This window comes from Tachysurus fulvidraco, chromosome 1, assembly GCF_022655615.1.
Source record: "Tachysurus fulvidraco isolate hzauxx_2018 chromosome 1, HZAU_PFXX_2.0, whole genome shotgun sequence".
Classification (NCBI taxonomy): domain Eukaryota; kingdom Metazoa; phylum Chordata; class Actinopteri; order Siluriformes; family Bagridae; genus Tachysurus; species Tachysurus fulvidraco.
In genome coordinates this window covers 36,859,229-36,886,409 of record NC_062518.1, presented here as the reverse complement: position 1 = coordinate 36,886,409, position 27,181 = coordinate 36,859,229, and the positions used below count along the sequence as shown (strand labels likewise).

The window sequence follows — 27,181 nt, the reverse complement described above, 5'->3', positions numbered from 1 at the left end:
TGTTTCCGGCACCAGCCACCCATACGTGGGATCCCAAGAGTGTAGAAGCACATACCGGCGACAATCCACGCTAAGCTTGGACAAAATCCAGTGGAGATCAACCTCTGGATACAAGGCCATCAAGGTCCTAGCTCTCACCAGTAGGCCACCGCGTTTACCGCGGCGTTGCTTCTTCCTCCCGGGAGAGCATAGGGTCCGACAAAGAAAGTCAGGTAATCCACACAGGAGCGGAGGAGGGGGCGAGTAGTTTTTTCCACCCTGATTAACATTATAGATCGCTATATTTTCAACAGCCGATCTAATATTAAGAACAATGAGCATCCAAACAACCAGGAGCAGTAGATGGCCGGCCAAAATACACTGCAGACTACACCATCTTGAACCCAAGTTTTTTTTACATGAATAGTAGTATTAATAGTTGTAATAGTATGTTTTTGTCTGATGTATATAAGAAATATATAACACTTTTAAGTGTAGTGATGCATGACATATTTTTTTACACTGATGATGCCAATGACAATATAAAACTCAGCTGGCAGATTTAGATCCGGCTCAGAATCATGCCTAAGCCTAAGAACCCAAACATCTGTCCACATCTGGCAATGACTGATTATCACAATAAGAAGCCCAGAAAACAGCTTGAGTTTCCTCTGAAGATTTGAGCTTGACCTCAACATTTTGGCAGTTTGTATTTCTAAATACTGTAAAGCTCTTTTTACTGTGCAATGACCAATCTTCCTTCTCACCCCTTATTGTAGGACCACAAGGATGCTAGGTCTAGAGCCGCATCTGGGGGTTTCTTCCAGACCTTTCTTCATACACCGTCGAGACTGGAGTTGGACACGTGGCAGGCTTTTTAAAGTGGATTATAAGCCTGAGCTTGGACCTCAGACATTTTCTTTCCTCAGTGAAAGACACCCAGGCATTTTCCTGCTAGAGATGCAGGAACAGAGCTGCATGTAACAGAGATAATACCATGCACACCTCACTTACAGGCTGGGGAGTGGCATGGTGACGTTGAGGTCACCTGTTGAGGCCCTTGTGTTTTTACCGGTTTGTTCAGTCAGACATGATGGTCATTATTTCAACCATTAGGGTGGAATGAGATGAAGTAGCTCTCTCTGCCTGGGACAGAATCTCTTCATGTGGGCACATTCACAGCTGGATTCACCAGTGCTGTACAACAGGGCAGATGAGGTTTTGTCTATGACAGCAGCATCTACACACAAAAATGACTGATTTTGGGTCTTCTTGCAGAACCAGACAGCCCACTGGGACAAGATGCCCTAGCTCGTGCCTTTCCTTATCTAAAAATTCAGCAACAATGCCACAGAATTCCACTTGTGGCCTCCAGATAGCCCTCAGGATCATTTGGCTAAACTGCACATTTGTTGTTTCAGCACTAAAAACACCAGAATCAGGCAGCAGGAGGTGAACTTGCCTAGGGGCCATCGCATGCTGTTTAAGACACCTAAGGTTTGAATGCCAAGTTACATTTGCAATAGATAATATAAGAGAGCATCTGCATGCATAGTACTAAAAATACAGAAGGGACTATACCTATCACATTTATATAGAGTTTCACATTAACAGTTACTTGGTATATCCTCTAAAGGAAAAATTATTTTATTGTAATGTTACTAAGATACTTATTATATATATATATATATATATATATATAAAAAATTTACTGCCTATGATGGGTTGGCACCCCATTCAGAGTGTCTCCCTTCCCTCCTTGTGCCCCGAACTTCCTAGAAGAATCTCTAGGCTCCGTGCAGCCCTGTGTAGGGTAAGCGGTACTGATAATGGATGGATGGTTTCCTTACTGTTCGATATCTCACAAGGTGACAAAGATTAGTTCCAGGATTATTTAAGCTTTATTATTGCAGGCTATGTGTAGAGAAGGAGTCTAAAGTTTGACCCCAATGATGCATAGTTTGATGAGGTTTAGTTTTTCATCTTTACCAACAAAGCTGTCCGGAGTAGCAGCAGTTGTAGCGGATCGGTCTCTTGACTTCAATTATCACCTCTTTGCTTCTTTTTATCTGTTGTGTTTTCTATCAAATGTACCTGCAATGTAATTTAACGTTACATAAACGTACTGTCATGCTATTGTGTTACTCCCACTTGCAGATAGTATTTGTGTTTTGTATGTGTCCTTGGGATCCTCTGTATCCTAATAATGAGGTAAGCTTACATGGTGGCCTGGTTCCTGAACTGCCTGAGGTTCAGCGCAGTCCTGACCCACTTTACTGATCCTGGGACACCAGACAGTGGGAAAAAGCATACGTTAATAACAAGGCTATATATTTCATTCCTGCATTCTTATTGGGCTGTGATGGTGACTTAAGGGCCCTTAGCAACTACTTATACTGCTCATAGCTAGGAATGACCCTGTTTTATGGTATAATTAAAGGTTTTGGTAGACGTCTGGGGAAACTAGATGTTTTGAAACCTAAAACTCAAATACACAGTACTTTCAGGTTTCAGGGACAGGCACTGAAACATTAACTTAGTACAGGAAGAGTTGCATTCAGAACTGGCAGGCAATGTGAATGAAAGGCATATGGATACTGTATTGTTCTTCTGTTTAGGTGGATAATATGTTGGATTGGTGATTGCTTTTTTCCACATTCACCGAACCTGGAGCATCACAGAGACTGAAGGTTTATCTGAGCAGCTTGGAACTTCAGCAAATATGTTGAAAAGATAAAAATCCACTTGTAAAAACTCAACTAATGTAAAAAGTTGTATGACTAAGTTAACTCTAAGGACTACCAGATTTCAGTGTAGCTTCTTATTCTAATCTTTTGTTTGATGTATAACCAAAATCTGTTTAACATGAAGTCTACTTAGTTCTGTTCGAGCCACCTCTTCTGGGATTGATTCTGCCTCCAGCTCCCGTGTGCCTCCAATCGAGATAGTGCTTATGGACAGCAGCTTGAGAGAGGAAAAGGGCATAGTCTCCTGGATGAGTTAGGATGATGTCACGTAATATCCAGCAGTGCTGGAGCGGCCCACGGTGTTGAATGATAAACAGGGGTAATGTGAGATATCCCATGTACCAAATGATCCATGTGTCTCTTGTGCCCATGTGTCAGACTGCAAGATGACTGTGTGTGTGTCTGGTTGTAAAACAAAAAGGTCTAACACCTCTTCTTGCTTCTCGTTATTACTGGCTCACCTCATAAGCCAGTAAACTTATTTAGTTTGTGCTTATTTATTTTCTTTTGGGGTTTAAAAATTGACTAGTTGCATTCATACCAGTATGGGCATGAGTTGTATGAGGAATTGGGTGATGTGGGCATGATATAAATATTGAAAAATAAAAGATACCCTAATTCACAGTAATGAGAACAAATGGTGCAATCCTCTGCTATACTGTCCGTTATACCCTTGCCTATGCATTTAGCACCAGCCTGGTTATCTGATTAAAGCAGAGCCGCAGGACACAGGCTGCGATGTGCTGTACCACAGCATCCCCTCTTGGTGCAATATGGCACTGCAGCCACAACTAGTCCCGACTTCTATTTCTCCTGTATAAAATCAGCACAGGTAAGTTATTACAGTAGGAAAAGACAAACATGTAAAAAGGTCTATTATTGAAAATAATAGGTCACATACACCAGAGGTTCTCGAAGTTTTTGCACCCAGGACCTCTTTTAACTGGATGCAAGCAGTGATCCTTTAACTCCAGATTTATTCTACAAATACAATCCAATCCAAACTATTCAGATATTGGCCACATCATTGAAATGTGTACAATAATATATTTATATGTCTTGGATATGTATATGGTTGCTTATACATAATAATAAATATAATAATAATAATAATAATAATAATAATAATAATAAATCATACCCCTGGTAATCCCTTGAACCCATTATTCAAACCATGGATGCACACTAATAGGATGTGTTGGTGTGATAACATTGTCCACACACTCATTTTCTGATATAATATTTTATTTCATGCTACGATTAACAGTATCGCACATGATTAAAAAGATAAATAATAACCCAACCAAAAAGCCTTTAGTGCATTACAGCAAAATACACACACACACAGAAATCAGTAAATCATTTGATACAAGAAATATATGCAATATAAACTCCTTTACATATCACTGCACAAATTTATTTTAGTCTTGTTTTCCATCCAGATTCATTGAAATGAAAAGTACATTTTCAACATAAAAAGTGTATACATTCGTTATCGTTGTTCAGTCTCTTGCATTACGGCCACGTTGCTGTACAGTCACTTTAATAACTGCCTGTTTGATAAAATTACAGCCTTGCTTTGTCAACATGAAATGACAGCAAATAGAAGGGAAAAGTAGCGATGGTTCTAAGCTTTGGTTTTTATAAAGTTATCACATCCAAATTGTGGCTATTAGAACATCCTGTCATCCCCTGAGGCAGAAGCTGTTCGATTTGTGCCACTGTGATCATTTTTCCTCTGTATGAATTTTTCTTGGTAATTACCGCAGCCAGGGCAAGGGCTCATATTTCACTAAAACAGATACGCTCCCAACACATACAGCAAAATTGCATAGGACGATTGTTCATACGAGATTAGGCATTGTACGGTACAGTGATCTGACTTGAAGAAAACACATACATTAACGGTCTGAAATGTTATAAACACTTATATAAATAGTGTAGACGATTCAAGCCTATTTAAAGAGCCTGTTTTAGCAATACGTTACACCTCCGTTACATTCTGCAGTATCCGAGCGTGATCTAAACTCATCCTTTGGCTTTTTTTCTCTTTTAAGTTTCACTGTATATGACAGTTGTGTGCTTTCAGTCTATTCAGTAGTATCAAATCTCTCAAGTGCATGACATCAACCTACCAAATCTATGACACTTACAAGCAATTTACAGCTATTCAGAAAAGAAGGCATAATCATGACAAGCCTGTTTTTTTTTTTTTTTGTTTTTTTTTTAGTACACATCGTTCAAGAGCGTGACTCCTGCTCTCGAGATACATTTTGGGATGTGTCAATCTCAAAATGAAAGAAAAATTGTGCCATGTTTATTTCTATGATGGAGAGAGATGGATAAAAGAGAGAAATGAGGATGAGTAAGACATGGAGGGAGGGGAAGAGGGAGAGAGAAGCAGCTGTCTGAACTCCCAGGTGCTCCATCACTTCTGGCTAATCTGCCAGAGGAGACTGCTGCTGGCTTTCTAACTACATTCATCCCTCCATTCAGTCATCCATCCCAAAGCAACCACGGCACATCTGTGAAGAAAGATCTTACCCGATACCACGTACGCAGGCGTTTGCCAATTTGTCTGCAGATCTTTTGCATCACATGTGTACTATTATCACCCTCTCTCGCTATTATCATAATTAGCTTAGCTGATGAAACTAAACGGATACAACAGGGTAATTCAAAACACATTAACAGGAGCTTCTGTATCTATGAGCTTTCTCACACACGCACAACGTTTTTGGTAGCAACAAAAAATATGGGCGTGAAATTTACGATACATACATCTATATTGTAGAGAATACAGTATAATCAAGCACCAAGCTGAGAGCAAATCAGCAAATCAGTGTCAAAAGCTAAACCAAAAATCATCATACACAATTATAGGACACTTTACCAATATTAATAAATGATCTTTTGACAGGCAGACGTATTGTCATTTCTTCTTCGGAGTAGTCAAATCAGAACTTCTTTATTTGTGCCACTAGCAGAATTTTGCTCTGTAGTTGATTGAATGCAAGTAAACAAAAGTGTGTCAAAAATGCACCGATTCCTGATGCTGTTGTAAGAAAACTAAAGTTTTGACAAGCTTCAGGCCCGTGGCTTTTCCTAAATATAGCTTTAGTGCAGTTAGGGGGTTCAGTCTAGTCTTGTGTAAGACAGGCTGACTTAAAGTAATGCACTGGAGACTCACTAGACCTTTATCTCTTCCTCTCTCTGATCACCTAGCCATCGTGGCTTGCGGGCCTAAGGCTGCCTTTAAACTGTTGTCTGTCATTTGAGACACATAAAATAGTAGGAGGCACAGAGGCAATACCATACACACTGGAAATGCCTTCATCTTCGCAACAAAAAGTACCTGAGAAAGAGAACGAGATGATTAAGAGATAAAAGTAGAGGAGTGAAGAAAAAAAAGAATCATATTCAGTGTTAAAGTCCATCATATTTCTTTGCAATAAAAACATTCAACATCCAGTGATTTGAAATATACCTTGGATTGGATCACTGCCCGCCTTCCTGCTTACCAGTATATAACAGAAAGAAAAAAAATCGTCAGCATTATGTAGCGGGAGTTAAATCCCTTAACTGAACTAGTGTTTCAGGCTGTGCAAGATAATATAATCCAATACAGATTGCAGGATTAAGATTTCACTGAGCAATACAGCTTCAAGGCCTCTCATCGAATGGCATACAAGATCCCAAAACAGCCGCTCATGGGCCTTCCTCCGTTTGGTGACACTTTTTTTCTTTTCTTTCGGTAGCAACAGCCATGTAGCTGACAGCAGACTTGATTTGGGACAGATGGTCTCTCTAGTAGCAGCTTAATCATATTTCGCAGAGCTGGCTTGCAGACTGTAGCGTTGGCCAAAATAGATCACTGATTATGCCCAGCCTGCATGTGAGGGCTTTATTACAGTACAGCACAATGCACAGTGAAGGAGTGTGTGTGTGGGTGTGCTCTTAACTTTGAGTATTAGCTTTACTTCAGTGGATAAAGGAAGAAGGAGGGGCGTTATTTATTCCTCAGGCAGTGTATGGTGCTCTTGCTGGGGCTCCTCCAATTCAGTAGAACTTATCATCAATGCGAAAGTGTGGTCTTGTCACGTCGTCTGGGTTGAGGAAGACCGAAATAGACTTGCCAGGGTTTTCAGTAACCAGCTGCTGCAGTCTCTGGGCTAGACGATCATCTTGCGGGGAGGTGGCTTTGGAAGGGCCCAAGCTTGGCGATGAAGCCCCATGCCCGTTACTCGTTCCAGCAGCTTCTCGTTTCAACTGGCATGCCTGCCGAGCTTGCTCCAGTGCCGCACGCAAATGTTCAGCTGGATCCGAGCGCAAGTGTGCTAGTTTCCGGGCAACCAGCAGAGCTGCATTGTCAGTAAGATGTTCCAACATGTTGTACTGAGGGAGGAAATAGTTGGGGCAGTTTTTACCCAGCACACAGTGTGCCAGGTCATCCAGGAGACCCAGGAACAGACGGGCTGGTGTCTCTTGCTCTGAACAGCTCAAGTAGGCCGCAGGTAAGCGATCACAAGCCCAGAAGAGTAGGGTGCGCAAGTGGTAAAGGCTAAGACCAGTACGGGGACGTGCCAACAGTCTGGACACAACAGCTTTGGCTGCCTGGAAGGCTGCGGCCATAGGAAAAGGCACACACTTCTTCAACTGGACCTCACTCCGAGAAAAGGCCAGTCTCCACTCACGGTCTGGTCTGGAAGCGGAGACAGCTGTTGGGGAGCAGCAAGGCAGGAGATAAAACCCACTGATTGCCTCCTCCTCAGTGATTTTTCCATCCCAGAAGTGATTGGTAGTGAGCCAGCTTTGTGCTACAGCTGGCCAGCCTCGAAACGACACAACGGGTAAGAGATCATAGAGGACACGGCTGGTGCCTGCTTTGAGGATCAGCGTCGTCAAAGGTCCATTGCGTTCCACGCGATCCGGAACTGGAATCCCTCTCTGAGGGTGCCGCTTTAGCTCCTCCACTGCTGTGCCAACTACGTTCCAGAACCATTCTGTGACCAGCAGGGGTGAGAAGTAACATCCATCCAAGGACTGTGGAGAATGGAGGGAAGGAATTGAGCCCAATATGGAACCACCTTCTTCCTCTTCACCATCTTCCTGGTGCTGGATGTTAGGTTCGTCTTCGCAGCAGATACCCCATCGGGCTAGCATGCCTGGGTCGCAAAGCCGTAAGCTGAGCCAGGAGTGGCACGGCGGAGACTGGCGCATGTCTAGAGTTACAGGTTGATTGCGGTCGTGCAGTTTGAGGGCAGGCACCAGAAGCGTGAAGTCCAGGTCAAAGTCCACACCTCTGACATAGTCACCTAGCTCCTCTGGGTTCAGATCAAGAACACCCTCTCTGGCACCACCGGACAAGAGCAGGTATTCATTTGCGACTGGGAGCCTCTTGTCCACCTTCTGGACCAGGCCTGAGAGAAGATACATGAAGTGAGTCAGAAAATGCATTTATTACACATTGGGAGAAAAAGAACTCTGCCTTTGAATGAAGCATGGTACAGCATGTTCAATGACATTATCACTAGGGTATGAATCCAATTGCCTTGGACTTTATGCTTTAAATGTCAGCCTTTCACAACCCAAGGCAAAATTTCACTGAACAGTATGGTTTTCAGAATTTTGCCAGCCTTTGGAAAAGATAAAGTCATATTGAATTCTTACAAAAGCCCCAGAGACTTCCCGTGTTAACAGGACACAATAGATATACAGTACACGTGAGAGACACTGAAATCCATCCAGCATCTTCTAATATAATTTCACTCATTTAATTATGTGCAAACTAAATCAGCGTGTGAACCTTGTTCCACGTAGTGATGAAGGCGTGGGTGTAAAACTTTTCCTGCATGTGTGAATAAGTGTGAAAAGAGGGAGCTGAAAAAGGAAAATGGAAAAAAAGAGTGGTAAAGCGTGTGAGAGCAAACATGCTGTGAAGTACACAGTAGCATGGAAATAGAAAAAAAAAGTCCTTTTCTTTTTATTTGATCACTGCACCGTGAAATAAGCAGATACTTTAGATGCAATATCGTAAGGTTATATTCATTTCTCCTGGCTAGTCACCGTGTCTGTGTGCACTCTGCGGAAATATCAGCTGAACCACAAGTCCAGGCAACAAACTAAACAGCATGTAATATGTTTAAAGATGAGAAAGTCTAACCTTCCCTTCTTGCTTTATACTCACAGAATATTGAATAAAAATAAGTATAAATTAATACTTTATAGATCAGTAACTTATGGGCAAATGAAAACATCCTGATGGCCTGAGGTGGAGTTGATTGCTCTATTGCTCTTATACCGCAGCAATTTTCCAACAATTATTCTTTTTATTTACTAATGAATGACGTCATACGTTTTAGACATTATTAGTTACAATTAATGTTGTGGGATGTCTGTGAAAATGTAGTTCTTGAGTTTACTTAAAAAAATAAATAAATAAACCCACACAGATGGCAGTTTTTCCCGTTGTTCTTTCGTAAAAAATAAACTGTTACTATAGTAACAATAACCTATTAAAAATGGCCACAATGAAATAAACCCGTGATTTGAATTATAGCCAGCACCATTGGCATAAGTGCAGTTACTGAAAATTAATCAACACCTTTTAACTAAGAAGATTTGAGTATTCAACAACGTTGTAGTATAAATAAAAGGTACGGTATATTTAACATGGCATATTTATCACATACACAGATGATATGATTATGTTGTTGAAATGCGCATGGGACCCATCCCTCGGCCTGAAAAACATAGACAGCGTATTCTCATGCAAGATAAAAGGATAATAGGAGGAGAAAGGAAATAAATAGTCAAGGGAAACCAGGCCTTGCAGAAGGGCAGAGGGTAGTGCTGTAACAAGGCCCTCGTTCAAGTACGTTCAGTTTATCTTGTGAGTGAGATGCGGTGAGCAGAAAATGGAGAGCTGATGAGTAAAAAACTCATCTCGGTGTAATAGCTTTATACACACAAACTAGTCGTTTTGCCTCTTTGTTCCACTAAAAATCTACCAAGCATGGAGGAAGTGGGTGTTGGATTTGTGCAGACTGTAAATTAACTTAACAACTCTTGGCATTGACACCTTTTTCCTTCAAATGTCACAGTTAGTCTTATGCCCTGTTTCACTTACACATTATATACGCAGTGACGCTGAAGCTGGCTGATGATTCATAGAGGAATAGAGGGGATCATCTTCTACACTAAAACTTTTGTAGAAAACATTTCATACAACAGCACGGTTGATTTTATTTTCCCTTTGATAGGTGAGGAGCGAATTGATCAATTATCTCTATAAACGCTGACGGTATTTATATTCCTGACGGTATTTATATTCGTATCATTAGTTTATAATGATAACAGGAACCGATCTCTCTCACAGATGTTCCATAATTTTATATAACCTTATAAATATGCTGCTTTTTTATAACAGGATTGTAACTCAGCTTTACATGACGCTGCATCGCACTAACCCATCACTGATTATTTATCTGTAACAGCGTGCCCTGTCGTCTTTCCTTCCTCGTATCCAAAGGTAGAGTTTAAATTAGCTGAGGATTAGTGAGCTTTCTGTAATGGAGTGGAAGTACTGTATAGTTAGAATAGGTCTTTTTACAGTCTTTAGCGTCAGATCTAAGCGCACAGCCTGTCAGCACCAAATTATGTCCATCATGGCATAATATGCATATGCGCCAATGTAATTATGCAAATGTGTCCCCTATGAGACGTAAAATCAGTTATCTCAGCTCCGTGACTACTCCATCTCTAAAACTTGATTTATCTAACCTAATTAAACAAGGAGATGAGGAAATGCATTTAACTCCTTATGAGATATGCAGGTTAACACGTGTGTGTCAATAAACCACAATAAACAGACCACAGCGAAGAGTTTTTTTTTGTCCAGAACCAAAACCGGAGCTGCCATTTGATGCACATTTAGTCTTTCAGTCACTCATTGCTCAGCTGTTTCAGGTCAAGGCTGAGTTATGAGAGGAAAGAATCAGAATGTCATGCACAGTATTACTCACCACAAAGCACCACAGCAGTAAGCACAATTATGGACTCCGATGTGTTACTCTGTAATCACACTTTCTGGTACTGTCTGATCCTAATTACACACATGACACATGCTCAGGAGTGTGAACTCGGCCCGGTGACTCACTCGCCCACTCCAGTGCATAAAATAAAATGGCAACAACAACAGTGACAATAATAATTATAATTAGTATTATAATTACTCATTAAAAAATTAATTAAAGAAGTTGCAATAAATTATTTTACAATATTCTCCAACACAAAAATCCCCCCTGACAGACGTGCGCATCTATACGTGATCCTCAGCTGGAAAAAACATGAATTGTATAACCGTGGCTAACAGTTTCCTAAATTACCTAGAAAGTGGATTAACTTTGGTGTATGTTTGAATACATGTCTGGCTTTAGTCTGTCCGACGCTTTCACCTCCTCATCTGTTCATCCTGCTCACACTGAACACACGAACCGTTTCTCCACTGGATTTCTTATTAATTATTGTATCTTACCGTGTTCTTCAATGCTACAGGAAACTGGTGAATAAAGACAGAAGCGCTTGTTTTCTATTGAACTTTGTTTTAGGAGCTAACCGAGAAATTTAGACCTTGTTTTAGGACTTGTGTTTCATAACACTGCAATCGTGCAAAACACACACACACACACACACACACACACACACACACACACACAAAGCGAGAACTTGATTCCCGAGACTTCCACCACACACACACACACACACACACACACACACACACACACACATCACGTTCTACAATTCTGTTCTGCAGTAAGAAACAATTATGGTTGATTATGAAACAAGATTGTGAAACATGATTATATCTGGATGCCCAACTGGAAACACCAATCGGTAGTCAAAGCTAGTGTTTCGCCAGGAGTTGCAACACTGAATAAAAGATTGTGATTTTATGGAAGAGTTTAAAAGAAAAAAAAAAGGCAGGGGGGAAGCCCTAGAATAAACATTTGCACAGTAAAGAAAATCTGTGTGTAATTATAGGCTGTTAAAGATTGAACAGCTCTTAAGCTAATTATCTAGTGTTGCTCTGACTTACATGTTATTGTTACACAGATGGCTGAACAAAACCAACCATTTTCATTCACATCTGAATAAACAATTTTTAAACCATATTTAAAGCCGCTGTTGTCGTTTCTCTGGAACAAGATGGTGCCAACGAGGTCGGCGGCTCTCACGACTGCTTTGTTTTTTGTTTTTTCCCCCCTTTACACTAACATTTGAATTCTCAGAATATGATCTCGGAAATAACCTGTTACAGCGAAGCCGGTTATTTTTTTTCAGTAGCTCGGATGACAACGGCAATGTGCTTGGAATTTGAATCCAGGCATCGACATGCTGTTGTGTTGTTCTACAGAGAAAAGAGAATATTTTACTATGTGCTCTCAGACGGTGAGATACGTCTCTAATGCCGTGCTGCTGGGGCAGGATGAGATCTTGTCAAAACATTCAGCATCATTACTTGACTCCGGTGACCAAACATGAAGCAGATCCCTTAGTTAGTTGTCCTTGTGGTTATTTATTGATTTTTTTTACCTAATAACCTGCGAGGACAGAAGTCCAGCTGCTTTGCTGCTTTTTGAGCCCTCCCTTAGTCACTGAGGCTAATAGTGTTATCATGCTGCTACAGTATAATGAGTCCTTCTGGGAGAAAAGAGCCGAGTGCTTGACTTTATTTCACAGATAAACATAGTGAGATTATGTTAATGTCTGTAAGGGAAGTTGCTGTGAGGTAGAGCGTGCTGGCGGATAACGCTATTGGGCTGGAATGCAAATGTTTTTGCTGCCTTTCATCATCTGAATAAATTCAGGATGAGAGACTATAGAATATTACACAGACTATAGAAAGACTATATAAACTTTAATGCGTCTCTTTCAAAGAAAATCTGGACCAAAAACTTTATCTAGTTTTGACCGCAAGCATGTACGGGTCTATAAAGTAATTGCACCCATCAGCCTAGAAACAGCACCGAAGCCTGTTTGATCTGTTCGATATTAAAACAAATTTTGAATCATTAAACAGCAGCCAACCCAACGAGGAGTCAGTATGGAGTAGAAAGATGCAGCCTCGAGTAAGATCTTCACTTAGTTTCCAGACACTGATCGACTGGAGCATGGGAGGGCACAAATGCTGAACAAATAATCTATAGTGATATGAGTGGAACAAAACAACAACAACAACAACAAAAATGGAAATCTGTTTGCACCCTCGGGGGTGGGGTGGATAAAAAGAAACACTCGGCATACAGGAGATAAATAAATCTCTCCAGCAGGCGGAGAACGGAAAACATAAGACGGATTATGTAGGAAAACTGGAGGCGACAATGAGACAGACAGGACAAAGAGAAAATGTCACAGAGAGAGAGAGAGAGAGAGAGAGAGAGAGAGAGAGAGAGAGAGATGGCTGAGAGAGAGATAGAGAGAGATTGCTGAGAAAGAGAGAGAGAGAGAAAGAGATGGCTAAGAGAGAGAGAGAGAGAGAGAGAGAGAGAGAGAGAGAGAGAGAAAGAGGGCTGAGAGAGAGAGATTGCTGAGAAAGAGAGAGGGGGGAGAGGACTAAGAGAGAGAGAGAGGGGGGGGCTGAGAAAGAGAGATTGCTGAGAAAGAGAGGGGGGAGAGGGCTGATAAAGAGAGAGAGAGAGAGAGAGAGAGAGAGAGAGAGAGAGAGAGAGAGAGAGAGAGAGAGAAAGAGGGCTGAGAGAGAGAGATTGCTGAGAAAGAGAGAGGGGGGGAGAGAGAGAGAGAGGGGGGGGGGCTGAGAAAGAGAGATTGCTGAGAAAGAGAGGGGGGAGAGGGCTGATAAAGAGAGAGAGAGAGAGAGAGATAGAGAGAGAGAGAGAGAGAGAGAGAGAGAGAGAGAGAGAGAGAGAGAGAAAGAGGGCTGGGAGAGAGAGATTGCTGAGAAAGAGAGGGGGGGAGGGCTGATAAAGAGAGAGAGAGAGAGAGAGAGAGAGAGAGAGAGAGAGAGAGATGGCTGAGAAAGAGAGAGACAGAGAGAGAGAGATAGCTGAGAAAGAGAGAGAGAGAGAGAGAGAGAGAGAGAGAGAGAGAGAGATGGGGCTGAGCCAGATGAAGAGAAGCTGTCAGTGAACTAATCCAGTGTTTGACAACATTATGTGTGGTTTTGATCTTTTCAGATGGAACAGAACTATAAAGAGCTTCAGCACGTATCTCATCTTATTGTCACAGTGAGGAGGGAAGGCAGGAAGGATGACAGTCACCCCATGTGCGTGGGCGGGATAATGAGAAAAAGCGAATATTCAGGAGTGAGAATGACTTTATAAAGTAAGAGATAGCGAGAGAGAGAGAGAGAGATAGAGAGAGAGAGAGAACTAGTAGTGCTATCAGAGAGAAAGAAAGAGGATGAGAGCAGAGCAGTGCCACCTATTGGTCACAGGAGATCACCTTAACCAAGAGAACACTAATGTATGTCACAATATCATCAGTGACAAAACCTATATGTCACTATTTAGACTTTTAAACCTGAGACACTGGTAGTGAAGTGTGTTCATTAAACACAGGGTATGTGTGTGTGTGTGTGTGTGTGTGTGTGTGTATGAGGCAGTCAGGGAAAACGCTCCCATTTTGACAAATATGACATTTTAACCTACAAAAAAAGTTTAAAGAATGGAAAGAACCACATTTACAGTTTGTTTTAGTTTCAGTGAAGGATGATCTGCTAACTCTACTTTCACGACTCGACTACAACGACTTTGCTGTTACATTTTTGCGTTTCCATCTATTAGTTTAGCAGACGCTTTTATCCAGATAAAACTTAATAATGCTTAAAAACAACAAAAGCGATGTATCCAACAGAGGACAATGCAGGGACAACCAACAGTGTGCTAAATGAGAAAAGTGCACAGAGATTTTACTTATTTATTTAGGTGTGTTTCTTTGTGGGTGGAGCTTAGTTAAGCGTTCATGAAAGAGGTGGGTCTTTAGCTGTTTTTGAAGGTACTGATGGATTCTGCAGTCTGGATTTAGCTCGGAAGTCCATTCCAACATTGAGTCCACAGTCAGTTTTGAAGAAACTGGAAAAGGACCTCATGCCAAAGATTTAAGATAGTAAACGTAGATAAAACAACAAGAAATAGGTTCTCAATTTATTATCAGCATTGTCCTCAGTACATTCTGCTTCATCACCTGTGGTAAAAGTCACCTTCAAATGCCCCTGGAATTCTGCAGGAAGCTGCGAATGAATGAGGCCTCAAGTCGTAATTAAGACTGTGTGAAACATAGGAGATCATTCTGTTACCAGGGTTTCAGAGATGAGAGGAGTTTTAAACTTTTCACGTGATGGAGGATGTTTCTAATTGTTAGCACTTGCTGTTTTGGTCACTGTAGATCAGCAACCAGGAAAATAGCTTGTCTTTGACCAAAATGTCCGTATCAAAAAGAAAGAAAAAAAAAGGATTTATGAACATTTTAGTTTTTTGTTTTCTCAATTTAGAAACAGTTCGTAAACAATGCATCTATACATCTCTAATCAGAATAAATGGCCACTACGTTTTTAGCAATATTACTGCGAACAAAAAAACGATCACAGAGGTGTCCATATTTCTTTATCTGTGAGGTGAATTAAATTTCCCACTTAGACGGCAAGTGGAGTGCAGCATTATGTTTTACATTTTACTTGTTCATCTGTCTTAAACTCGTACCAAAGCCATATCACTGAAGTGACATTTCCACCTTCCTCTGCTGTTAGCTTAGTCCCTGGTGTAGGGCTGTCTGTTTATCTTGGTGAGGGTTTTTTTTTTTTTTATCTAAGAGCAGCAGTGTGGCTGCCAGAGTTTCTTTCCTTCATACTGGTTAAACATTTATAATAGCTTTTATAGATTTTTTTTAATGAAATCATTTGTATCTCCATTACATCAATGGTGTTAAAACATTTATTTGATTTCATTCTGCAAATCCCCATGGACTGCGAGGGTAATGATGTTACCAATTCATTGTGGACATTTTGACAGTCGATATCTGATCACAAACTGAACCGATTGGACTTGTGTCCATTTTATGATGTTTGTAGTGAGTCACAACCACACTTAACTAGCAATATTTTAGCCATCTTTAGCTCTGACTGCATTTAATGCCGTGTTTGTTAAACTCCTCCTTACACTGTATGATCTCTGTATGCCTTTCATGTACCACTGATCGAAATGTCATGAGTTTAAATCCCAGGTCCACAAAGCGTCCACTGCTGGTCCCTTGAACAAGGCCCTAACCAGCAGTTATATGAATAAAAAAATGTATAAAATGTAAGTTGCTCTTGATAAGGGCATCTGTCAAATACCATAAATGGAATTCTCTGTGGGCTGAAAACTAAGACAAGGTGCAACATCTGATGGCTTTTTCCCAGACCACCACACACACAATTCATGATACATGTTTGGAAAATACACATCACTTAAAAAAAAAATATAAACTTGCTTACTATAACTATTTTGGCCTCATATTTGTCATCCATTTTTAAGCCTAATGGTAAAAATATGGTTAGAACATATATTTTCGAACATAAAAAAGATATTTGAGCAAGAAATAATGTATGGATAGACTTTATGTTTCATTAGGATCCATTAGGTTTTTATTGGCCATTCAATGCCCAAGCCAATTACAGCAATCATTTCTGTGTCTGTGCATAATGGGTTATGTCATCAAATATCAGGTGATGTGTGAAGGCTGGTAATTCTGTCTGTATGTTTTTTAATGAAATATTACAGAAAGAGATTGATACTGCTGTATCACAATATATAAACAAATACATTAAAAAAGTCATCATTAATATGTCATAAATGACACAGACTTATATTAAGAGTTATAATTGTAATGAAGTTATAGTTACACATTAAATGCAACTATAAATGGATAAAACGTACACATTATTATTACACGGAAAACAGCAAGCGCAGAATATTAAGGTATAACAGGAATAACACTCTTGGGGAGGTGCTGTTATTGGAAACTATTCCCAACTAATCAATCAAAACACTGTATTGTTGATGATCCTTCTAGAACAGTCTGACCCGAAGTGTTTTAATCCTTACACAAGTACCAAATATAAATCTCTCTCACCATTTTATTTATTACTTTAAAAAAAATCAATTTCTTCTCACCAAGCATGTTGAAGATGAAGTCTTTGGCTGTGTGCACCTCGAGTGCAGTCTGGTCCCCAAACTCGCCTTGCTCAAGCTGCACAAGCTCCTGCACGTGCGAGGCCAGCTGCTCAAGCGCCGTGCCTGAGCGGAAGTCCACCTCGGACACGCGCTTCACTGGCGCCGGTGCACGTGGAGTCACTGCGCTCCTGATCACCTCCATCGAGCCCAACCTGAGAGAACACAAAAAGCATGCTGGGTTCCTTAGCACACTCACAACAAAGGACATCTTGACATTTCCATTCCAGCCAAAAATATGAGCTTTATGATGTTAATAGTTAAGATCATACTCAATGTCAGTATAGTGACATATCAGTATAATGTACAATTATATGATCATTAATACAGTAGTATAAGCATAGCGATTAGAGAGAGAACCCTAGGATTCCCTTTCCACATTAAAATAGACTTTCATCTTGTGTATGATCTGTTTTCTTGCTCACAGGAAAAGTGTTTTTGTGCAAAAAAAAAAAAACGTGGTTTGATAATCTATTTAATATGTATATATAATATAAACAAATAATATATATATTTTTTCCCTGTAATTATCTATAATCTATATTTATTTTATTTTTAAAAAGTTTTTTTCTCTCACATAAACTTCTCCTTCCAAGTCTTGAACTAAGTGTATAGAATTGCATCTTAGCAACGACGCTAATATGACGCAGCACGCATACTAGCGTACTACGTAGTACGTGAGAATCGTCCGGTCGTCACGGTAACAAAGCTCCTTGTGTATTATGTCCACATACTAATTAGTACAGTAGTATACGGATTAGACTAATCCTGTGTCTGTTAGCGTTCTGTAGGGTTCAACGGTAATTAACACACAGACTACTGTTAATAACGGCTTCCAATAAACGATACTGATGCAGACTGTGCTTGTGTATATGGCATTTTTAAAATAATAATTATTATTATTAATATTATTATTATTATTTCACTACCCAGTGAGCGGTCTACTTAGCACAGTGGCTAACTAATTAGCCGGCTAATGTCCAGCTAACTTGCCAAATACTACAGAATTGTTTATCACTTCAGGAAGCTAGCTCTCTGTGTCTGTGATGTAGAACTGCTGTCTGAATGACCAGAACAAACCGGGTTATAAAGCTGAGCTGTCGACTGGAGAATATCTGCACGTTTCATTAGTAGCTAAAAGTCTCGTCGGTAAAAAACAGAACAGAAGAAATTCCACAGCTTTGGTCCAGCATTAGCTGGCACGCTAGTCAGAGCAGGTGGGACCAAGTGCTCGAATTTAGCGAGATAATCACTTTAAATAGTTCATGCCGAGCTTACTTAAACAAAAACACACCCTAAATCGCAGTGTCCAAGCTCTGTGCCTTATGTCCCGTTGGTTTTGTTTAGGTACGTGATCAGGAATCCGGTTTCAGCTCCCGTCATTTCCAACTAGTCTCCTCGGCTCGGCACACGCCTTCACACGGCAACACCGAACCCGGAAATCCCGGCCGCCCCAGAGGATCCTGGGATTGTAGTGTTTTAACCACATTAGCACGCGCACAGAAAACAGAACCAGGTTTAATGGCCAAGTGTGTTAATGTTGCCACACGATGAGTTTAGTTTCAGCTGTTGGTGACTCTCAAAAGTACAGATATAAATAGCATTATACTATACAAGACAAGATAATACAGATGTGATACAATATAGACAGTATGAGATCACTTATGTAACAGTTAACTTCATCTTCAATCATTACATTGCATTCATTACATCTAATAATTTGCATTCATTACAACAAGGAGAATTTTCCAGAACACTCGTGAAATCCTACAATGCTCTGTCTAATGTGGCAGAGATGGCTAAGTAAATACAAATATATAAACAATAATTAACTCAATCACACTCTCACTCACTCATACTTACATTCTCTCTCTCTCTCTCTCTCTCTCTCTCTCTCTCTCTCTCTCTCTCTCTCTCACTAACTCACTCACTCGTGCTGAAGCTAAGTCCAGACTTCTACATCCACCTTTAAAGATTCCAGCTCTTCCTGAAAGATTCCCAGAAGTTCCTAAGCCAACTGCACCGCTCTCCATACAAAGGAACATGCCTAATAACTCACTAAAGAGTGCTGGCTATAGCATATCCTCAAGAAGCCCAAATCTCCTCTACTGGCTCTTCTCGATTTAAAGGAGCAGCAGATGAACGCCAAGTCTCTCTTGGATTCTTCACTTTTTCACAAAGAGGAAATCCAGAAACCCTGCAGAGTAACGACATTGTACCTTAGTCTTTTGATAACTACCCACCACAGATGACGACCACAGGTCAGGACAGTGAAGTAGATTGATTGGTATACATCTGCAAAGCAAACACATCCATCGCACTCTTTCCTGACAGAGAACCATGACCCCAGAGTGCTGATTTTCATTAGAGCTTATTCTCTCACCCCTCCTTTATAAACAATATTCAAGTGCGATTTTATTCAACTGTTCAGCAGGCAAATACGTACCATCATATTTTTTTGTTGCTTTGTATCTCACTGAACCCAAATTAAGTAGAGTGTATTAAAATCTAGATCCATAATATCTATATAATTAACAGCGCTTAGTTTGTGTTTAGATTCAAAGTTGACATTCTTGACATTGAAACTTAATCTAATCTAATAATAGAATAACTTAATTGTATGCAAAAGTTTGGACACTCTTGGCCAAAATTAGAGATTTTGTTGATTTAAGTAAAATAGAAAATGTATAGTAATTATGGTATGTGCAAAAGTTTGGACACACTTTCAGTTCTCAACACTAAATGTACAAGACTCAATATCAGGATATACATACAGGGTTAATCAAAAGTGTATACATGCAGGTTTTGATTACATGCAGGGTTAATCAAAAGTGTATAGCTGTGTAGCGGTGCTTGCACAATCATGTGCATGGAAGAGTCAACAGAAAGAAACCTGCAGAATACGGACATCTGATACTGTATAGAGAGCACAATATATAAATGAAGTAATTATGGAACTCACTGGTTACAGTCAAAGCTATGTTTGGAGAAAACACAAAAATGTATAATCACTTGTACATTTGCTCATTTCTCACACCCCGAAATTCGTTATTGCACTAATGTTGTTATTGCACTAACGATATTGCACAGGACTGTTACACAAAACTATGCTCATTTGCACACTTGCATATTTCTGTTTATAGTAATAACAATATATTTTGTTTATAGCACATATATATTCATCTGTACATTATATTCATAGTACATATATATTCGTCTGTATATTATATTTATAGTACATACACATCTGTAATTATTGTTTATAGTAATAGCCATGTATTTTGTTACAGCACATATTCTCATGTAAATTTCAGTTTACAGTTACAGCCACCTGTATATTATTTTCACAGTACACACATCTGTAAATTACTTCCATATTACCACTTTATTTAACTTATTTAACTCTTGTAAACACTGTATATCCTGCACTTACTGCTATTGCACTCTGGTTAGACCTAAGCTGCATTTTGTTGCCTTGTACTTGTACATGTGTAATGACAATAAAGTTGAATCGAATCTAATCTAATTACTGGGGTAAATAGAAGAACTGAAGGAGATCTAACATAGTCAGTCAATCTAGAAACCAAAGCTAAAAAGAAAGCTGGACAATAATCCAAAGTAGACTTTAAAATCCAACATTGGGAACAACCCTGACAGACCACTGACTTCAACATCGTTGAAAATATGTACATCGAAAATATGATATCGAGAATCCTTGGCCTAAATGATCCACTATAGCTTCTTACAAGTCATTCATGTGCGACTTACATTCAATAGTGTAAATGAACGTGAATACCATTTCAGCCACCAGAGGCACTTACAGGCAAATCCACAGACTGCTTTTAAATTCTTCCACTCCCAATTTCGTCCTCGCTTTTTTTTTTTTTTAGCATGAAATAAAATGTGATCAAAAGAAATCTTCAGAAGTACTGCTGGGTGCAGCATCCCATCTCCTAACCCCATTCACTGCAGTGTCACCTTGAAATGCCACCCTTTTGAAGTGGCATCTGAGAGACTGGCAGGGCTGATAATTGGTTCTGTGGTGGGAGAGCCAAAGAGAGTTCCTCAAAGCTGCAACACACTGCCTACCTCACAGCACTCTCACATCCTTCAATATAATAAAGAGGCGGACGAATGAATTTTATTTTCCAGTAGACAAGTCTGTAGAGGCCTGGGTACAAAAACATTCATATACATTAGACTCAATATAACATCAGACTGGAAAAAAGTGTGTGCGCGTGCGTGTGTGTGTGTATAGACCTATAACATTTGTCTTCCCCCCATGTTTTTAAGAACATTCTGCTTGCACATCTTTTAAGAACTAATGTGAGTTCAAGTCTTTTAGTTAAGTAAAGCACTTTGAATTGGATTAGCATATGAAGTCAAGAAAAAGTCGATCTGGCAGTTTCATTTGTTTTCCCCCCACAAAATCTTGCTGGGTTTTAATTCTCCAAATATGACGTAGAGGTAGCCAAGGGTAAAACAGTTCAAGTAAGCTTTGTTGATTTTAACCCTACATGTCATCGTAACTTTTACACAGTCTCTGTAATGTGCATATCGAGATACAGCCACTATTTCACCAGACCATAAAGTGGGGATTTAATAACAGATTCGATGAGCTAGAAACTCTAAATCTCAGGTTCATATGGCATTTACTTTGAGAACGGTTTACTGCAAGCCATAAAAGCCCACTAGAGGATATGGTCACCTTTAGAGCAGACGGATCGGGGAAGTTAAGAGCAGATGTACTACTGGAATTATGTCAGAGAGACATGAGGTGACAATTTCAGAACTCTCCATCAAACTTAAAGAGAAAATCCAAGCTGAATATTTACTTCAGTTTACTTATGTATGAATGAATGAACGTTAAAAGGGTTCTACAAAAATGTTTGGCATAAATGTTTGCAAAAGATATTAACAACTGACCCTTAGACTTCCTGACTCAATTTGAGTAAATAGGTTTTCTTTTCTTATCTCAATAAAGAGAAACGTGCTGAAATCCTTGATTGTGGTAATTACACATGCAGTACAGATACAGAGTTAAAGATTATTCCCTTAAAGAAATGTGTGTCTATGGGTATGTGAATGGGACAGAGCAGATAATAGAGGGACTGGTGAAATGCAATTAGGGATATCTACCCTGCAGCCCTGCCTACCATGCCGGACTGTGGTTCAGCTAAAAGCAACTTAGCCACCACTTTAATTACCCACACTTCTGTGGCTCAGCTCTGAGCCTCAGCACACAGAGATGGCCCAAAAAACCAAACAACAGTGTGACCGCAAGCCCATGGCAAAATCCCAGGCATGTAAAACAGTGCAAACCTTCCCAATCAGCTGAAGAAAGACAGAAAAGAAAGAAGAGACACTTTATGGTCCATAAGAGCACAGCAGTTCTCCCAGAGCAGAGAGGCATGCTATGCCCTTATGGATTTTAAAAAGGAGATGCTGATCTGACTCGGGTAATGAGTAGGCAGAACAATTCCTGCACTCGCAAAATGTCAGGGCAAAAAGAAAAAATGCAAAGAAAAACAAAAAAAGACTTATCAAAACAGCCTCCATGTACAATTTCTATAACCCTGCTCGAACACTGAGATCCTCAGGGGACCTCAACTTCAAATTAGGCCCAATTAAATGTGACAGTGACATTTAAAATCATTATAAAATGTAGTTAGATCAGCTGAGACCCTTATTTTCAAGATAGATGTCCTATTTGTGCTGGGAAGTGTGCGCTCTCCCACAAGCCTGATGCAGTGCGGACTCAATTGGCTTTGATTGCTTGACCTCGATTTGTGCAGTGGCGTTAATAGTCCCAATTAATGAGGGTTTTATGAGAGACTATCAGGGTTTATTGGGGCATGCAGTGTCTATATGAGCCCCACCAACCCCCTCCCACCCCTGTTTCATGCTTATGAGAAAGCCTTGCTTTCTGAGCTGGAGATTTATTAACCAATTTTCTAAAAGGTCCCCAAACCCGGTGCTCGGCATAAAGTCAGGGATCCAGGATTTAGTGCTTCTATAGATTTCTCTCTTCATTTAAATATAGAGATGCTGGAACTCTGGCCGCTTTGAAACAAGCACTGACAATAATAGACAGCTTTGTGCCATTTTACTCGCAAGCTCAATCCCCAAAGGGTTATTGAGACATCTCAAAGCTGACCTGTGAAGCTTATTCACCAAGCCTTCTCCGGCACAATATCAGAAGGTCAATCTGGCAATCACTTTCTCAGACAGATTCATTTTTCTGCCTGAGAAAGAAAGGTGCTAAATCACAATTTAAAAATACACACACCTGGACTAGACTCACATTACAAGCTTTTGTTCAAATATATATTTTTTTATTTTTTGCCTGGATTCAATCCATCGGTGATTCAAATGCATAAATGAAACATTTCTAAAATCAGGATGACATGCATAAGCTAATACATTATAGGGAAATGAACAAGCAGGTAGCAATAGTCTTCATTTTAAAGATTCTATGCCCTGGTGGTCACCTGGTGCTCTGTGCCCTGGTTGTCATCTCATTGGCCATTTATGATTAAGGAATAAAGGCAAAAATGCTAGTGCTGATTGTGTGGCAAAGTTCTGGATATGTATTCTTTTTTCTGTAAACAGGAAAGTATGATCCTAAAGCTTTATCATTATCTTCATTAATTGATTAAACAACTCCACCCACCACACCATATCTCCAGCTCTTTACAATTAAATTAAACGCTCTGTTAGAAAGTAATTGCCAACCACCCAGAGATCAAAGCTCAGAGTGCCATAGCAAGCCAGCCAACAATGAAAAGTACGCCCCCAACAGGTGCCAGCTTGCCAAAGGAGGGATCACCCGTTAAAGCCTGGTGGTATAGAGGACCACAGAAGCAGCCCATGCCTGTCAGGAGAATTGCTCCAGCCTACAAACAGAAAGGCAACATTACAATTGGGGACAAAAGTCTCTCATATGTTCTTCTGTAAACATGCTGTTATGTGTAGATGTCTATAAAACAGCTGTATGTAATTTGAGGTGCATTTGCGCTTACCAGAGCAGGTTTCCTGCATCGAGAGGCTCCCAAAAGAGCCAAACTGTGGTAGAAATGATAGGTATTGGCCGTGCTGTAGAGCTGAGGAAAACAGATTTATTTAAAAAATATTTTTCACCTTCTATGCAAGAGTCCCTGTCGACGAGTCCAGTCTGTACTATACATACAACAAGGTACTGGAACAAGTGCATGTAATGTCAGGTCATATTATTGTACTAACTAAAATAGTGTTATGGTAGAAATGCAGTTATAGAAAAGTAATCAACACCAATGATGTGAGATTTCTACAGCACTGTAGTATAATAATTAGATTGGATTAGATTCAACTTTATTGTCATTGGGCAAGGTACATGTACAGAGCCAATGCAGTTAGCATCTAACCAGAAGTGCATAGATAGCTTATTTACAAGTGACAGTGTAATAAATAAGGGTATGAGGTTATACAGAATTTAAAAAGGTGTAGTAATATGTACATATAACTGAATAAGGGTATATATATAGTGTGGTTTTTATATAAGTACGATACAGTATGACAGATATAGCTGTACAAGAAGAATGTAATTATGAATATATACATCTATATATATACACACACACACACACACACACACACACACACACACACACACAGAATAAACAGATAATGCATACAATGACACACACCTCTCTCTGGTACTCATCCCTGTTACTCAGCCTGAACCCTACAATAGAAATTATAGGATTTTAATATACAGAATGATTCATTATAGCCACAGTTAGATATTGTTACATTATAAACCGCAGTATTAATAGTTGTTTTTTTTTTGTTTGTTTGTTTTTTTTTGTAGAAAGTTCACTCCTTAGCTGAAGTTAGTTATTCAGACAAAAACCCCAACATGTTTAGCTCACCATGAGCTCCATAAGCGCCAGCTGTGACCGCCAGAGCCCCGCTCAGGGCAGCTAACCTCTGCACTGTTAACGACGCGCTCATGTTTCTGTAACACGCACAACAGCACAAACACGTGACTTTCACAAGCGACAAAACTTCCTGCAGCTACTTCCGTACTGAGCCACAATGGCGAATCAGGGCACGGGCTGTGGTCACGTGACAGCACGTCAATACTCACCAAAAAAGCTTTTAGCTTATTAATTATTAACGAGATTAATACTTTATTTACAAATGTAATCGTTTTACTAAAAAATATTTTAGACATAAGTAACTATAAGACATAACTCCATTTTTGTCATTTTGAAAAAAAAGTTTGTGTAAAACCTTTATTATTATTATTATTATTATTATTATTATTATTATTGTTGTTGTTTTTTTATTATTATTATTATTATTATTATTATTATTGTTGTTTTTTATTATTATTATTATTATTATTATTGTTGTTGTTGTTGTTGTTATTATTATTATTATTATTATTATTATTATTATTATTATTATTATTATATAGTGCACTTTTATTTGTCTGTTTGTTGTACATTAATTCATTTGTAGCCTCCCCAACATTTATTTTGTTTATATTGTTTACATTGTCACAAGTCACTATTTATTGTCACATCACCACAGCACATGTGCCTTGGTGAGTGAAATTCTTAGGTGCAAACTCCAGAAATTGCAGAACAGTTGTACAGATATACCAATAAATATATAGGTAATGAGTTGACAAGTGAACATGTGCAATTTGCTCATACATATAGTCAGTGCAATATGTGTGTACAATATATACAATTAACAACATAATGAAATCAACAGGTGAAATGTGCAGTATGCTCATATATAGCCGGTACAATGTGTGTACAATATATACAATTAACAACCAGATAATGGAATCAGCAAATGAACATGTGCAATATGCTCATACGTGTCAGTTTGGGCCTCCTTTCAGTAGCACTACACATTATATTCAGTATGCATTTATATATGTGTGTATGTGTAAATATATGTAAATATATTATATATAAAATACTGTAAGGTGCAAAACAGATTGTACAGGTGCAGATTGTATATGTAAATATATTATATATAAAATTACATTGTATGTATGTTTATGATATTCACATCTTGTTTATCCATGCATGATGATAAAATAAAAGGAATAAAATGGACTAAAAAGGAATAAAATAAATATTAACTTTCTTTTGTTTTATTTTTAGGTTAAAGAGGTTACTGAAGATGAATGAATGTATTGTATTCAATAGATCAAATAAACACATTTGAAATGTGAAATATTGCCTTCAAATAACTAACTTAAGATACTACATGACAAGTGAAAAAGGAATGTGACTAAAAAATAAACCTTCAGGCCTTACATCTAAACAAGGACATAACTATTGTAGCTGAAATAAATAGACCACATAAAATACATTTATGGCCAAGTTTATAACCAGCGTTACACAATTTTCCCACAAAGGCCATCGAAGACACCAGGAAATGGGCTAAAACTAAACATTTACAAAAAGAAGGTTCATGTCAGAAGATAAAAAGACTAATTCAGTGAGTTCAATTAGTTAGCCTTTCCTCTGAGTACTGGAAACACAGATATAGTTAAGAGATTCCAAATGGTTTTGACCTTCCATTGCTACCTGAATGACCCCGATTCAGTTTAAAATATCACAGGCATTTCATCTAGCTTAAAACAACATAATTCATTTGCCATCTGAATTAAATGATGGTGGTATTGTGAATTTATTAATAAACCACCTGAACATACAACTATTGTGCCAGTTTTTATAACAACATCAAATAAGCAAATAAACCTTTCCACCTCAATTGCATCTCAACTCAAATCCCATTTCTGAGATGGCTTGATACTCCAATGCAATTCATCTTGGTAAATGAATCTGAGACTTTGATATTAATAGTCATTGTAGCATTGTAGGTGTATATTTTTTAAAGGTCGTGAATATGAATTCGTATTTTCATATTATAAATTCAGTTATGTGGCTTGTACCCATGACTTTAAGAAGTTTGTAGAATATCATACTTAATACATGGCCTCTAGTATTTACTTTAAGAATTCTCTTGATATGATGTGATATTTTACGTCAAGGTGTATTCATGTTGTCACACCACTGACTCCAGCATGTCTTTTGTGCACCGTTCCAAGCATGAAGTAAAGTGTATTATTATTAACTAATAATCTCCATGCTTGGGTATCAGGGTTGGTGTTGCAAAAGACCTCACGGTTTCTGGTTTCCTGTTCTGTTCCCAAAGGTA

General features: G+C 39.1%; 2 protein-coding genes across 5 annotated transcripts; both read right to left on the bottom strand.

Annotated features, from left to right (window-relative positions):
- Positions 1-4,774: 4,774 nt before the first annotated feature.
- Positions 4,775-18,420, bottom strand: tmem102 (transmembrane protein 102). 4 transcript variants are annotated; one of them, XR_007138076.1, is made up of 4 exons: positions 17,532-17,598; positions 16,898-17,109; positions 6,214-8,146; positions 4,775-6,081 (listed from the first exon to the last, which is right to left on the bottom strand). XR_007138076.1 is itself a non-coding variant. In XM_047801484.1 (3 exons), exons 2-3 carry the CDS (start codon positions 17,097-17,099, stop codon positions 6,786-6,788), a joined length of 1,563 nt encoding a protein of 520 aa, XP_047657440.1. In that variant the 5' UTR covers positions 17,100-17,109; positions 18,249-18,420; the 3' UTR covers positions 4,775-6,785. The 4 variants fall into 4 exon arrangements, 3 of the variants coding, with proteins under 3 accessions (XP_047657440.1, XP_047657442.1, XP_027034114.2); XM_047801484.1 differs by lacking the exon at positions 17,532-17,598 and adding an exon at positions 18,249-18,420 and having other exon boundaries at positions 4,775-8,146; XM_047801486.1 differs by lacking the exon at positions 17,532-17,598 and adding an exon at positions 18,035-18,207 and having other exon boundaries at positions 4,775-8,146.
- Positions 18,421-23,267: 4,847 nt separating this feature from the next.
- On the bottom strand, positions 23,268-25,013 carry tmem256 (transmembrane protein 256). Its single transcript, XM_027178268.2, has 4 exons — positions 24,865-25,013; positions 24,640-24,677; positions 23,977-24,057; positions 23,268-23,850 (listed from the first exon to the last, which is right to left on the bottom strand). Exons 1-4 carry the CDS (start codon positions 24,944-24,946, stop codon positions 23,707-23,709), a joined length of 345 nt encoding a protein of 114 aa, XP_027034069.2. The 5' UTR covers positions 24,947-25,013; the 3' UTR covers positions 23,268-23,706.
- Positions 25,014-27,181: the final 2,168 nt, after the last annotated feature.

Coding starts and splice junctions, on each gene's coding strand:
- tmem102 (XM_027178313.2), bottom strand. Junction 8,147..16,897: donor CTTCATCTTCAACATGCTTG/GTGAGAAGAAAT, acceptor ATCTTCTCTCAG/GCCTGGTCCAGAAGGTGGAC.
- tmem256 (XM_027178268.2), bottom strand. CDS start 24,946: ATGAGCGCGTCGTTAACAGTGCAGAGGTTAGCTGCCCTGAGCGGGGCT. Junction 24,678..24,864: donor TGGCGCTTATGGAGCTCATG/GTGAGCTAAACA, acceptor TTTCTATTGTAG/GGTTCAGGCTGAGTAACAGG. Junction 23,851..23,976: donor GATGCAGGAAACCTGCTCTG/GTAAGCGCAAAT, acceptor TTCTGTTTGTAG/GCTGGAGCAATTCTCCTGAC.